A 13,371-nucleotide genomic window follows, 5' to 3' on the forward strand; every position below is an offset into this window, starting at 1 on the left:
CTTCATGACGTCAGTTAATAAAGCAAGTATTGTGCTCTTGCTGACTCTCCTCTTTCCTGTTTCCCTCCCTCTTGATTCCTACTGAATGAAACGATTTACAGAGGAAAAATAAATGTGTCTCTTCCAGATGCTGAGTACGATGAGTACATTGAAAGTAACAATTCAGCAGAGCAGTGAGAGTAGGGCAATCAGTACATCTGCACCTGATTCAGGATCCAAGAGCAATGAGGATTCGATTGAGGAGCTGGACTCCATGCCTTCCAAGTTCATCTGTTACATCTGTAATGTCAACTGCTATAATCAAAAGGTAAGGCAAGTAGCATTGGCTTGAAGATTGATAGGGAGGATTTTTATATAATCCCCTTAAGGCAGCTATTCACCTAGAAAAGCTAACAGATGATGTCACCACATACAAACCTGAGATTCTTTTTCTGCAGGCATACTTAATAAATCTATAGAGCAGTAATTTTAAACATCAGCAACCGTAAACAAACTGCAAATGTAGATATAAATATGTTTGTAAATAGCAGTAAATATTGAGCATGAAATAACAATATAATAGAGTCCTTAAATGATTTCTTAAAGGAGTGCAGCTATCCCCTTTTGTTCAAAGGCCTAATGGTTGAGGGGTATTAACTGTTCTTGCTCCTGGTAGTGTGACTTCTGAGGCACCTATACCTTCTACCTGATGGCAGCAGTGAGGAAAGAGCATAGCTTTCTTTCCATGTTTAAGAAGCTAAAATTCAAGTTCTATTTCTCTTGGTCAATTCAATATCTACATTTTCAAAATAAAACCTAATTTTCTCCCTTTATTCCTGTGATCTTATGTCTTGTTACCATTTCTACCATTTCAAGATCTTTCAGTATCATCAGATGTGATCTTAATTCTATTAAGATCTCGTTGCAACCTACCGAGAATTGAAAGGCCTAGTTAGAGGAGATATGGAGAGAATGTTTCAAATAATGGGAGAATTTAGGATCAAAGGGCATAGCCTCAGAATAGATAGACTTCTCTTTAGAACAGAGATGAGGAGGAACTACCTTAGCCAGAATGTAGGGAATCTGTTGAATTCATTGCCACAGATGGCAGTGGAGATGAAGTCATTGGGTATATTTAAAGCGTAGGTTTTTGATTAGTAAGGGTGTCAAAGGTTACGGAGAGAAGGTAGGAAAATGGGGTTAAGAAAAGAAATAAATCAGCCATGATCAAATAATGGAGCAGACTTGCTGGGCTGAATGGCCTAATTCTGTGTCCAGTGAAAAGTGGTCCAGTACTTTTGCTCCAACAACTGAAACTTTGCATTCTTGATCCTAATAAATCTCTGTTGTATTTTATGACAAATTTTTGCATTGTCCTGTTGAAATATAGTGTGCAGCTAGAACTGATTTTAGTGACAAGGAATCTATAGGGGAAGCCAGATTTATGCATGTGAAGTAGCTGTTTTTGGTGCATTTGGCTGTACTGGCAGGGCTGTTGCGCAGACCCAGCTGAAAGGGCCATCTGCTTATAATTATGCAGAAGGATAAAGCCATTCATAGAAATTCACTCTGAATTTGTGTATTGGATGGGTGTGTGGTGTGGGTCATGCACTTTTACGTTCCCAAGGAGAATTAATGACTAAGTTATATCCCTTTGTTTACAGTTGTATCAGTGATTAGCAGGATATAAACAAAGGAGTATGGCTCAGACACATATTTTTGATGAAGTAGCCTGCTGCCCTTTGCCTCTGTTGAGTGTGTGTATTGTAGAACTGTTATACTTCCACCAGCTAAGAGCAGAATTGCTTTGCTGGGAAAAGGACAAAGGGGAAGAGGGCAAATTTTCTGATCTTACATAGAGGTTTAAAAGTGAGAGCTAAATTATTAAGTACTTTATCCATTGTCATCTGGCTCAAGTTTTTGCAGCAGTTCATACTCAAGTGCATGTAGCTCATAATTTGCAGCTCTTACTGTGATTTAGAATATAATGAAAAATGGAGAAATCAATCATTCAGCAGCGATTCCATTGTAGCATGCTGTGGCTGCATAGACTTCTGTCAACTTTCTACTTAACAGTTTGAGAAAGAATGGCTGATGAAAACAGAAATATATTATAAAATGTACATCTTATCTTTGAAGAAAAGCTGATTATTTTGTTCAATGTATTCAATGCTTCAATTTTACATATTTGGATAAAATATTGTTAAATATCTCAATTTACATTTTCCTTTCAAAGAACTTTCAGAAACACATGACAGGGACACGCCATCATCAGCGACTCTTAGAGATTCAGCAGATGAGTAATGCTTGTCTGGCCACAATAATTCCACAGCAAGGTTCAATGGGAAAAGGCAGAGAGAGGTAGGTGCATTTACCAGAGATTGAAAATTTGGAATGTTGTGAAATGAATGGAATTAAAACCTCTGGAGTATAAAGTCTCTGTCCTTGAAAATTATATTGCATATAAATCTTAGCACAGATCACTCTAGCCTAATTATTCAATGCTGATTTTATGCTCCAATCTGAAGACAGATTATCTCTGGCAGTTGGAAGTAACTATTTCTTGCTTCACAGTGACAAAAAAAGACCTCGATGGTGCAGCACCTGTCAGGCCCACTTCAGAGGGAATGTCATTGAACATCGGAGGACGCAGAGACACAAGGTAGACAATCTTTCCACTTGTGTTGTACTGCTATTTGATAAATGTCACAAAGAAAGAAAAGTTTTCCTTTTGAAGAGTGTTTACCTTCTGTAAAACTTTGAACTAACTTTCAGAAATTAAGTAACCATATACATTTATAGCATGTTCTGCCTTTTTGTTTAAGCCATTGTTTTGCTTTGTGCAACTATTTGTCTCTATCCAAAGTTAACCAAATGTTTTCAGCTTTTTAAACCAAGAACATTTTTGATGCAAAATCTATGAAATTTTGTAGAGTCAAAATATTGTTTTGGGCTTACAATAAAAATATGGCAATGGACAGATTTCTTGTACACATTTAGGATGCGTTGGCATTCTTTCTAGTGGTAAGCACATTAGACCCCACATGCAAAACGTGCCAGTTGAAAAAGGTTCATGTATAATTTGCCTCTCTACCTGCACATATTAGTAATGTATATGGTAGAGCTACTGCCTTGATGCTCCTAATGATCCACGTTTAGTCCTGACCTCCAGTGTTGTCTGTGTGAAGTTTGCAAGTTCTTGCTTAGCTAATGTTAACTATTTCCTATGTTTTGTGAAGTTTCTTATAATGTAATTTCAACAGTGGAAATATCAGCCTACTAGCTGGGTAAGAATATTGTATGGACGTAAAGATCTTTGCTCAGAGATGCCAAGCAAATGAGACATGTCATGGTCAGTAAAACATTTTATAAAGCAGATAAATTGTATACAACCATGCAGTTGCTTCCATTTAAGCACTAAAGCTAACCTAACCTGCAACAGGTAGAACCTTTAGTAGCTTACAACAATTTCAATTTTAATACAATATATGTAGTAAAACATCCTATTGTCCCACATTTCTATAAATTAATTCAAAGGTGAAGATTTACAAGGCATTCTAACAGAAGTAAGAAATGGTAAGGTTTAGAAAAAGCATTTCAAGATTTGGAGTTAAGTCAGCTAAAATCACAGGCATCAGTTGTGAACTGTTAATATTTTCACACTAATTTATATATTTTTTTAACTGTAATTCAGCTTTTATTATGTATTGCATTGTACTGCTGCTGCATAACAACAAATTTCTCAACATATGCTGGTGATTCTGACTCTTGATTTCTAATTAGCATTATTGAATTGTTATACAATATCTTAAAAACTTGATTTATATTGGGCAGAAGTAGTTGTATTGACGATGGTGCAAGAGCAAAGGTGATAACGTTTTTGATTATTTAGTTTTTTTTTTGTATGAAGTTCCACAATTAAGTTGTGTGGGGTGACATGTTGGTTTTAAATCAGGTGCTGATTGTAGTTTAACTAAGGTCAGTTACATTGCTTTCGGCTTCAGTTTACTCAGGATCATTTGCAGTATTCCAATCACTTTAGACTGTGTAATGTGGAAAATTGGGATTTCTGTATTGTAATGGGATAGGGAGTTTTGTATTGTGGAATAACTTATTTTTTAAATGTACATTATTCTGGAGTAGTGGTCACCAACCTTTTTAAGCCCAAGATTCCCTACCTCAGCCTTAGTGAAAGGCAAGATCGAACTACTAAATCGTTTAGTCACACACATGCGCACCGGGCAGAAAAGACTGGAAGTAAAACCCCGCAACCCAGAAACAACCTCTCTTTACAAACAGCTCTCCATAGCTGGAGTATTGCTATATATTACCATTATCTTAATTAGTATTACTTATTTTTATAATGCTCACATTACAACACCTTTAATTCTATGTTTCATTATTTAATTTTATTTCAACACGAAAAATAAATGAATAAAAATTGACTGTTGCACTCAGTGTGATGACTGGGGCTGAATACTTTCTGCTAGTTCCCTGAAATTTGACTCATAACTACAGATAGCCAGTCTGAGACAGTCTGTGAGGTGTCTGTCAGTAAGATAGCTCCTGTACTTAGATTTCATAATTTTCATCTGTTGCAGCACAGCACCCTCGCCAACCTCCTGACAGACTGAATATTTGAACAGACAGTTTCCTTTGTTAGACTGAATGTTGAACCTGCCACGTTTTTCAAGTGTTTTGTATTGGTAAACTGCTACTGAGGCACTAGTTTTAAGTTTCAGAGGTATGCAAGATAATGACACCACTGTTTTTTTGTTTCCCAGTTATTTACATTTGGGGAATGTTGGAATTTAAAGGGGGAGAAGTATTGCAATGTCAGCATTATAAAGATAAGTTAATACAAATTAGGATAATGGTAATATAGCAATACTCCCGCTACGAAAAGCTGTTTGTAAAGGGAGGTTGCTTCCGGGTTGTGGGGTTTTATTTCTGGTCTTTTCCACCATGGTGTGTGGTGGGGGAGCTATACACACATGCATACTGGGCAGAAAGAATGGAACTAAACCCTGCAATCTGAAACAATCTCTCTTTACAAACAGCTTTAAGTAGCTGGAGTATTGCTAAATTACCATTATCCTAAGTAGTATTACTTATTTTTATAATGCTTACATTACAACAGTATTTGTGTATTTATTTTTCATTTTTTTCGGGATCTACTGGGAAAGTCTCAAAGATCGACCGGTTGGCAACCACTATTCTAGAGTCATCCTACATTTGGTACAATAATATATTGCTTGTGTTACTGACTTAATTAACATCTAGAGGCTTGGATGAGTGATCCTAAAATGGCAGCTGGGGAATTTAAACCAAAATAATGAAGTGAACCTGGCATAAAAACAGCACAGGTGTCCCCTGCTTTATGAACGTTCACTTTACGCCACTTCGCTTTTACGAAAGGCCTACATTAGTACTGTTTTCACTAACTGAAAGAGGATTTTCGCTTTTACGAAAAAAGACGCTTGCTTTAAACTTGTGTTTACCCTGAGAAATACTACCATGACTGTGAAGCCTTGCGCGGGCAGGTGTGTGCGCATGTGTGTACGTGCCAATTTTTTTCTACAAATTGGTTTTGGCTAAATCTTCCTGATTCTGTTAAGTGAAACTACACTGTACATATTTTTTCTAACTTTATATAGGCTGTGTATTTATCGTATCATGCCTGCTTTTACTATATGTTAGCGTTATTTTAGGTTTTATGTGCTATTTGGTATGATTTGGTAGGTTATTTTTTGGGACTGGGAATGCTCAAAAAATTTTTCCCATATAAGTGGTAATTGCTTTTTCGCTTTACACCATTTCGGCTTACGAACGGTTTCATAGGAACATTCTACCTTCGGATAGCGAGGGAAACCTGTACTGTGAAACTTCAGAATAATTGTAAAATTTGAATTGATACTTGAATAGCTTTCAGGAAAAGAAATATGCCACGTTTACCTGATCTGGCCTACTTGTGTCTCCAGATCCCAGGCAACATTGCTTACTTGGAATTGCCCTCTAAAATGGCTTAGCAAGCCAATCTGTTCAAAGCACAGTTTGGACGGCCAATCAGTATTGGTCTTTACTGCAGTGTCTTTATCAGAATAAACAAATTTAGGTCTATTTGGACAGGAATATAATTTACAATTTATTCAAGTGATCATGGAGTACACTTCTCGATTTGTTTGTTGCTTGAGCATCCCATTCATTTTAGAGAAAATGTCTTCCTGCTGTACCATAAAATATTTAATGCTTTTAAAAAGATTAATTTCCTAGAGTTAGTCCTATTCATTAAATTATGTAAGATTGTTTGATCGTAAAATGTTTATATATAATTAACAGGTATAATGCATAATGCAGTTGAATTTCAAGTAAAAATGGACTTTATTAGGTACACTGATTAGGTGGGACCGAGTGAGAGAATTTAAACATTTATTATTAAACATATAGGAGTGGAAAGGTTTCAGGCTTCATAATAACTACAATGAAAGCAGAAAATGCTCGAAATATTTGGGATAGGCATCAACTGTTTAGTGAGACTAATAATGTTAATTGCAATGGAATGTATCTCTGAGAGAATTCTAAAGACTTTTAATTCTTTGTATAAAGAAGTTACAGGTTTCCCCTGCTATCTGAAGGTAGAGCGTTCCTATGAAACCGTTGGTAAGCCAAAATGGCATAAAGCGAAGAAGCAATTACCATAAATTTATATGGGAAAATTTTTTGAGTGTTCCCAGACCCAAAAAATAACCTACCAAGTCATACCAAATAGCACGTAAAACCTAAAATAACACTAACATACAGTAAAAGCAAGAATGATATGATAAATACACAGCCTATATAAAGTAGAAATAAAGTATGTACAGTGTATTTTCACTTAACAGAATCGGGAAGTTTGAGCCAAAATTGAGTTGTCAAAAAAAAATGCACGTACACGCACGTCACGCATGCACACGTACTCTCATTCACACGTCACACATGCGCGCACACCTGCCCGGGCAAGGCTTCATGGTCATGGTAGTCTTTCTTGGGGTAAACACAAGTTTAAAGTGAGCATCTTTTTTCGTAAAAGCGGAAATCCTCTTTTGGTTAACGAAAACAGGTACTAATGTAGCTCTTTCGTAAAAGCAAAATGTCATAAAGAGATCATTCAGAAAGCAGGGGGCACCTGTACTCCAGCTCCTTATCCTGATATATTGCTCCTAATTTCTGAACAAGTAAGAGAAAACATTTTTCGGCAGGGACCCTGTCAATTCCTTTGAGAATGTTGTTGTACTAAATGAGGTCCCTTCTTACTGTTTGGCTGTTTCAGATCCTTTGTCTTCCTCGTATCTTGTTGTTTCATCAGCAAATTTGGTCCTTCATCTAAGTTATTAAAATGCATTTTACATAATTGAACCCTAGCACTAGTTCAACTGAAAATGCCCCAGTTTTCCTCTGTTGTGCTAAACTTACATTTATATTAGAGATGCCCTGATTACAAGGAACCCTGACCCTGCATTATGAGGGTTCTGTTTCTAGGAAATGGTCTGTATTGCAGTTTTCCATAAGACAAAACACTATTTCCCATTGAATCCCATATTATGGATAGAGACAAGTTGCTATGGGATGTTTTTCTCTCAACAATAATAATAGTAATGAATGCTGCTGGCTCATGGCAGGTAGGTCACTTAAGAGATTGCCTTGTCAGTATTTAAAGCAAATTCCTTAAGTGACCATCTGTTGCCATTGGAAACAAAAGTGACTTAAGATGCTGTAACCTGGACCTAAAAACTACTTGAAGCCTGGAAAGTGACAGGTAGAGGTTAATGATAAGGAGAGGGGGGAAAGAAGGCAGGTCGTTCGGTTCAGTGGGGGGGAAGGATAAGGTGGAGCCAGGTTGCATCCTCTTCAGTCTCCACTTATTACTGCCAAGACTTCAGTTTTAGTGGAGGTATACACTTTATTTGGGAATCAAAGTTGGTGGTGAAAACATCAATAATTTCAGATATGCAGATGACACTGTGTTAATTGCAAATACGGAGGAAGAACTACAAAACTTAATTGATATAATTTTTGAAGAAAGTGCAAAAATGGGTCTATCTATCAATTGCAAAAAGACAATGTATGATGATATCCAAAAAGAGGGAGAATCCTATCTGCAGGCTGAGAATAATTGGGGAAGATGTAAAACAAGTAAAGAACTTTTGCTACTTAGGAAGCTGGGTGACATCAGATGGCAGATGTGACATGGACATCAAAAGAAGAATAGGGATGGCAAAAGACACCTTTACGAGAATGAAGAGTATACTGACCAATACTAAACTAGGCATGACAACCTGCCTCAGAGTACTGAAACGTTACATTTATCCAGTTATGTTATTTGGCTCAGAATGTTGGACAATATCTAGCTAGTAACATGAGGAAATGAATTGTAGCAGCAGAGATGTGGTTTTTGAAGACGCTGCAAAGAATATCATGGACGAAACGAATATCTAACGAGGATGTCATGAACAGAGCAAACACAAAAAGAGAAATAATGTATGAGATCATGAAAAGGCAAGGTAACTTCATTGGACATGTGATTAGGAAAGAGGAATTAGAATGCATGGTAATTATGGGAAAGATTGAAGGGAAGAAAGCAAGAGGAAGGCAAAGACAAATGATATGGAGACAGTAGCCAGAGAACTGGAAATGAATACCAATGAATTGATCCACTTGACCCGAAACAGGAGTGTGTGGGCCATGGCAGTCAAAGCTCAAACTGGGCATGGCATTTGATGATAATGATGATACACTTTATAATACATATCAAATACAGATTAGATAGCTTAATGATTTAACTCACAACAAATAATTGATGATCCAATTTTACAGCTTGCACTTGTTGGCCTTAGTTTAAGACATCTATGAGGTAAATAATATGGGAAAACGTTTGAGAGGTGAAGGGGAATGATTTTGTGAAAAAATACTGCCATATTATATGTGTGTGCATTAAGAAATGAGAGGTAAAATATTAAAATAGATAAAATTTTGGTGTTTCTTTTTTCCTTGGCCGAATACTGAATGCAAGCGCAGGGAGGTTGTGCTCCAACTTTTTTTAAAAGAGACATTGGTCAGACTTCAGCAGAAGTACTGCATGTGGTTCTGGTCACAACGCTATATGAAAGACATCACAACAGGAGAGGGTGCAGAGGAAATTTATCAGGATGTTGCCTGGCATGTAGCAACTCAGTTATGAAGTGACACTAAACAGTCTTGCTCAGTTTTCCCTAAAGCAAAGGAGGTTTGAGGAATATAAAATCAAAGGGTGTAGATAGCTTGCAGGAAACCTTTCCCCTTACCAGAGGCAACTAAAACTAGAAAATGTAGACACAGGTTAAAGTGTAAGGGATTTAGAGTGAATATGAGGGGGAACCTTTCTCACCCAGAGAGTGTAGAATACATGGAATATGCTGCTGGAGAGAGTGGTGAAATCAGAGTTGCTTCAGCATTTAAAAATTATCTAGTCATTTGAATTATCCAGTCATTTGAATTATGCTGCTTGTGCATGGGAGAGGGGAGCTTGGGGGCACTTTGTGGTTGTAACGTTTAATTTCAGGACACTTCTCTGTTTTCGTGGATGTTTGCAAAAAAAGAAAGTATTTCAGGATGTATATTGTAAAATTGCCTGACATTAAATGTACTGATTGAACCTATTGAAGTGCTGCAAGATAGAATTAATAGTTGAGATAGAAGGTAGTAGCCAGGTGGGACAGTATTCTAGCTTCCTGTTTCTGGGTGACTTCAGAAAGATCAATTGGGGAAAGGAAGTTACAGCTCAAGGGGTGTTTTTATTCTCTTCATTTCATAATACCAACTGGTTCAAAACAGTTTGACACCTTTTGAGTTTTTGGTAATGGTCAATTACCAAAATTGAGAAATTGAAATTTGCTGTGAAAGAATTTGTGCTTATTCTTTCAGGGTTTTTGGACTAATCATGCAGTCTATTAGGGTGAAGACACAAGACTGCAATTACTTGAATCTGGAGCAAAAAAATTATCTTCCAGAGTTGCTCAGTGAGTCGGTCAGCATCTGTAGGGGGTAAACGATAGTCAATGTTTTAGGTCAAGACCCTACATTTCTCCACAGATGCAAGACACTTGCTTAGTTCTTCCAGCAGCTGGGTTTTTCCATTATATTATACACTTTCATTCAGAGATGAGTGCAGCTTCAGCTAGAACTAGAATGGTATAACACTTAAAAAAACAGGAATCATTTCAAAGACTTCCCCTTTTTTAAATGAAACCACTAGCCAAATCCTCTTCCATGTGGCAGCTGTATCATTTATGTTCTCTGTTTCTCACTAGCTTGCTAAGTACTCTCTGCGACCTTTCTGCACTGTTTGCAGCCGACATTTCAAAACCCCCCGCAAGTTTGTGGAGCACATGAAGTCGCCAGAGCACAAGCAGAAAGTGGAAGAGGTACACTAAGCTTTTTCTAGGTTTTTCACTTGTTTCCTTAGTGGAATACAGGGGAAAAAATTAGTTTGTTTGAATTTTACTTTGGAATGGGTATACTTGTGACCTGGAACAGTGAAAGTAAATTGCAGAACTCAGTGGCAGTTTGCACTTGTATAGAACCCTTAATGTAATGAAACACAGAGCTTCACAGTATTTTTATCAAACAAAATTTAACAATGCGATACATAAGATGTTAGGACAACTAAATAAACAGTTGTATAAGAGGAGAGTTTTATGAATCACCGAAAAATTGAGAGAATAGGTAAAAGTTTATTATGCAGGTTTCAGAGCTTGGATAACTCAGTAATTAGTTACCAGAGATGGGGTGAAAAATCTGGAATGTGCAGGAAGCCAACATCGGGAGAATGGACAGTTCTTAGATAGAGGCAGTGATGAATGAGGTTGTAGTTAATATGTCAAAAACATGAATTGACTTGAATACACTAATGAGAATTTCATTTTGATTTGCTGGACTAGGAACGAGTGTAGAGGTCATAACCAGTCTGTGTTTTATGATGATTTGTGTAAATCTGTGATTTATGTAAATAGAAGAGAGTTGGGCAGGCAGTTTATTTTTGCGAATGTTGAGATATACTCACACCAAAGTAGTTTGAAATATTTTAAATGCAAAAGAAACCATTATCTGAAAATTTACTTCGATAGGACATGTTCTTTAGGATCCCACTTTGACACCCTGGTCTTGGTTTTGTTAGTTTTGAATAAATTGTGTGTTCAACTCCACAACAAAACTAGGCTAATATAAAGTATGTGCAGTGCATCCTTTGAGTATATTTGAATTCCAATTTACTAATTGTTTGAATGCTGAAGCTGAAACATTTCGGACTCTGGGGAGATGCGGGTGCTAGGAATTTGCTGTCTCAGAGCCCAGAAACCAGAGTTCAACCATGATCTTGTGTGCTCTCTATGCTGAGTTCGTGCATTTTCACTGTGACGTTCATCCCAAAGACATTCAAATTGGCAGCTTATGTGGCCACTGTAGATTGCCTGTAGTGTGGAGGTGGGTAGTAAAAAAGAGATGAGGGTAGGGATGGAAAGAGTCAAAAGGGGAATGTGGGGAAAATAAGTTGGATTAACTTAATATGAGCTTTCTAACCAACTCTGTTTTTCTGCAAAGATAGGGGTTATGCACACTTACATTTGACCTTGTGGTCAATGATGTGACCAGATTGAGCAGATTTAGATACCCAGACTGCACATCCACAAAGCAAAGCTGAAGTCCAGATTATTGACTGAAGTTAAAGAAACTTAGGAAACAATGTTTGGCTCGTTATTTTTAATGGCTCCAAACAAGATTGAAAATGACTCTTCCAAATAGCTTTCTGTGCCACTCGGCAAAGTCATGTGTGATCTTTTGCCTCTGCTCCAGTTTGCTGCATTTAACCCATTTCTCTTGATCAATCTCTCCTTTCAACATGCTCAGTGACCAGGTCTCCACAGACCTCTTGTGTAGAGAATTTCATGGATTCATTACTCTATGGATGAAAAAAATGTCTCGTCTCAATCTTGATTACTCCACTCTTTATACTGAGCCTGTAACTCAAGTTCTGTACACTCCCAGCATGAGAACCATTGTCCTTTCATCACCCCTTTTAAGCCTGTAAAGAAAAAGATTGTCTGTCTCAACAAGCTTGCCAATTTCTTATGTGAGATCACTTTCAGAATCATTTTAGATTGCTGAAGGTAATCCCATGTGTACAGCAGTTTGACACAATTGAGTGTTATGTTAGACCAGTTCATAAGGTGGTTAAAGGAGCATTGCAGTGTGTCAGGAGTCACCTATTTATTAATATTCTCTAAGAAAACAGATACTTTTTTTCTTAGTATGAATAAATCATTTTTTTCCACTGATAGTTTCATGGTCACCATGACTGGTGTAACAAGATTTTAATTATCTGAACTTAAAATGCTTTGCAGCACTTGGATTTATACTTGTATTTGTGTCATTAATGCATTTTCTATATGAAAAATAACCAAATAGGTAGAGATATTAGAAAAGCATTTCCAATGATGACTCCTCTTCCTAATCTGATATCTCTAGATGCATCCAAGGATCTGTCCTTTTCGCCCTTCTCTTCATCATCCTGTCCCACGACAGCAGAATCAAAAATTTATTTGCCTTGAAAGACATTTCAAAACAGCGTGTTATTGAGCTCCTTCTCTTCACCTCCCTACTACATTAATATTGTTGATTGCTAATTAAAAATCCAGATATGATCAATTCTTTGACATACTGGAAAAACTGAAAGCCACATAAGAGAGTGAGAAAATGTCATTAGAAGATCTACACATGGGACATTTGAGAAATAGCAAATGATAAAAAATAAATCAATGTACTAGTTGTGTAAAAGTATGGTACATTGTTGAATTGTATGTTTCTCAGGTTAAGCTGCAGCGTAGTTCCCTGGATAAAGATCAAACTGGACAAGATGATCCAGAGGATATGATCACTGTTGATGCAGTTGGTTGCTTTGACGAAGACGATGAAGAAGGAATGACTGAAGATGACAGTGGCTCTGAATGTTTAAGTGATGGGGATTCTCATCAGGTTTGTCAATATGATCTCAGAGTGCTTTGTATTTCCTAGTGATTCAATAATTGCTCATTTACGGTATGGGTGAGTTAAAGCTTTATTTTTAGCTATTCTATTACCAATATTATTTTTTGATATGTTAATATTCTTAAACCCAAAGATATCATTTTCGATTGTGAAAATGTAGAATCTTTTTGTTTTAATGTCTTAACTGCAAGAAGTCTCTTGTATAGTACTGTTAATGTAGTAAAGGCTTTTTGCCACATTATCAAACAAAATTTGACACTGAGCTATACATGATCATGATAAGACAGGCAAATCTTCCTCTTAAGAAGATGATTTTAAGGAGTATTCTTAATTAAG

At 36.8% G+C, this 13,371-nt stretch overlaps 1 protein-coding gene across 3 annotated transcripts in view; it reads left to right on the top strand.

Annotated features, from left to right (window-relative positions):
- Positions 1-13,371, top strand: part of LOC140186276 (uncharacterized) — a 54,086-nt gene that overhangs the window by 26,470 nt on the left and 14,245 nt on the right. For 2 of the 3 annotated variants that reach the window (XM_072240335.1, XM_072240337.1), the window contains exons 8-12: positions 128-307; positions 2,216-2,340; positions 2,554-2,641; positions 10,305-10,418; positions 12,859-13,023. In XM_072240335.1, the coding sequence (XP_072096436.1) occupies positions 128-307; positions 2,216-2,340; positions 2,554-2,641; positions 10,305-10,418; positions 12,859-13,023 (672 nt within the window). The remainder of the gene's footprint in view (positions 1-127; positions 308-2,215; positions 2,341-2,553; positions 2,642-10,304; positions 10,419-12,858; positions 13,024-13,371) is intronic. The other variant, XM_072240336.1, reaches the window with a different exon arrangement.

This window comes from Mobula birostris, chromosome 22 (assembly GCF_030028105.1).
Source record: "Mobula birostris isolate sMobBir1 chromosome 22, sMobBir1.hap1, whole genome shotgun sequence".
Lineage (NCBI taxonomy): Eukaryota > Metazoa > Chordata > Chondrichthyes > Myliobatiformes > Myliobatidae > Mobula > Mobula birostris.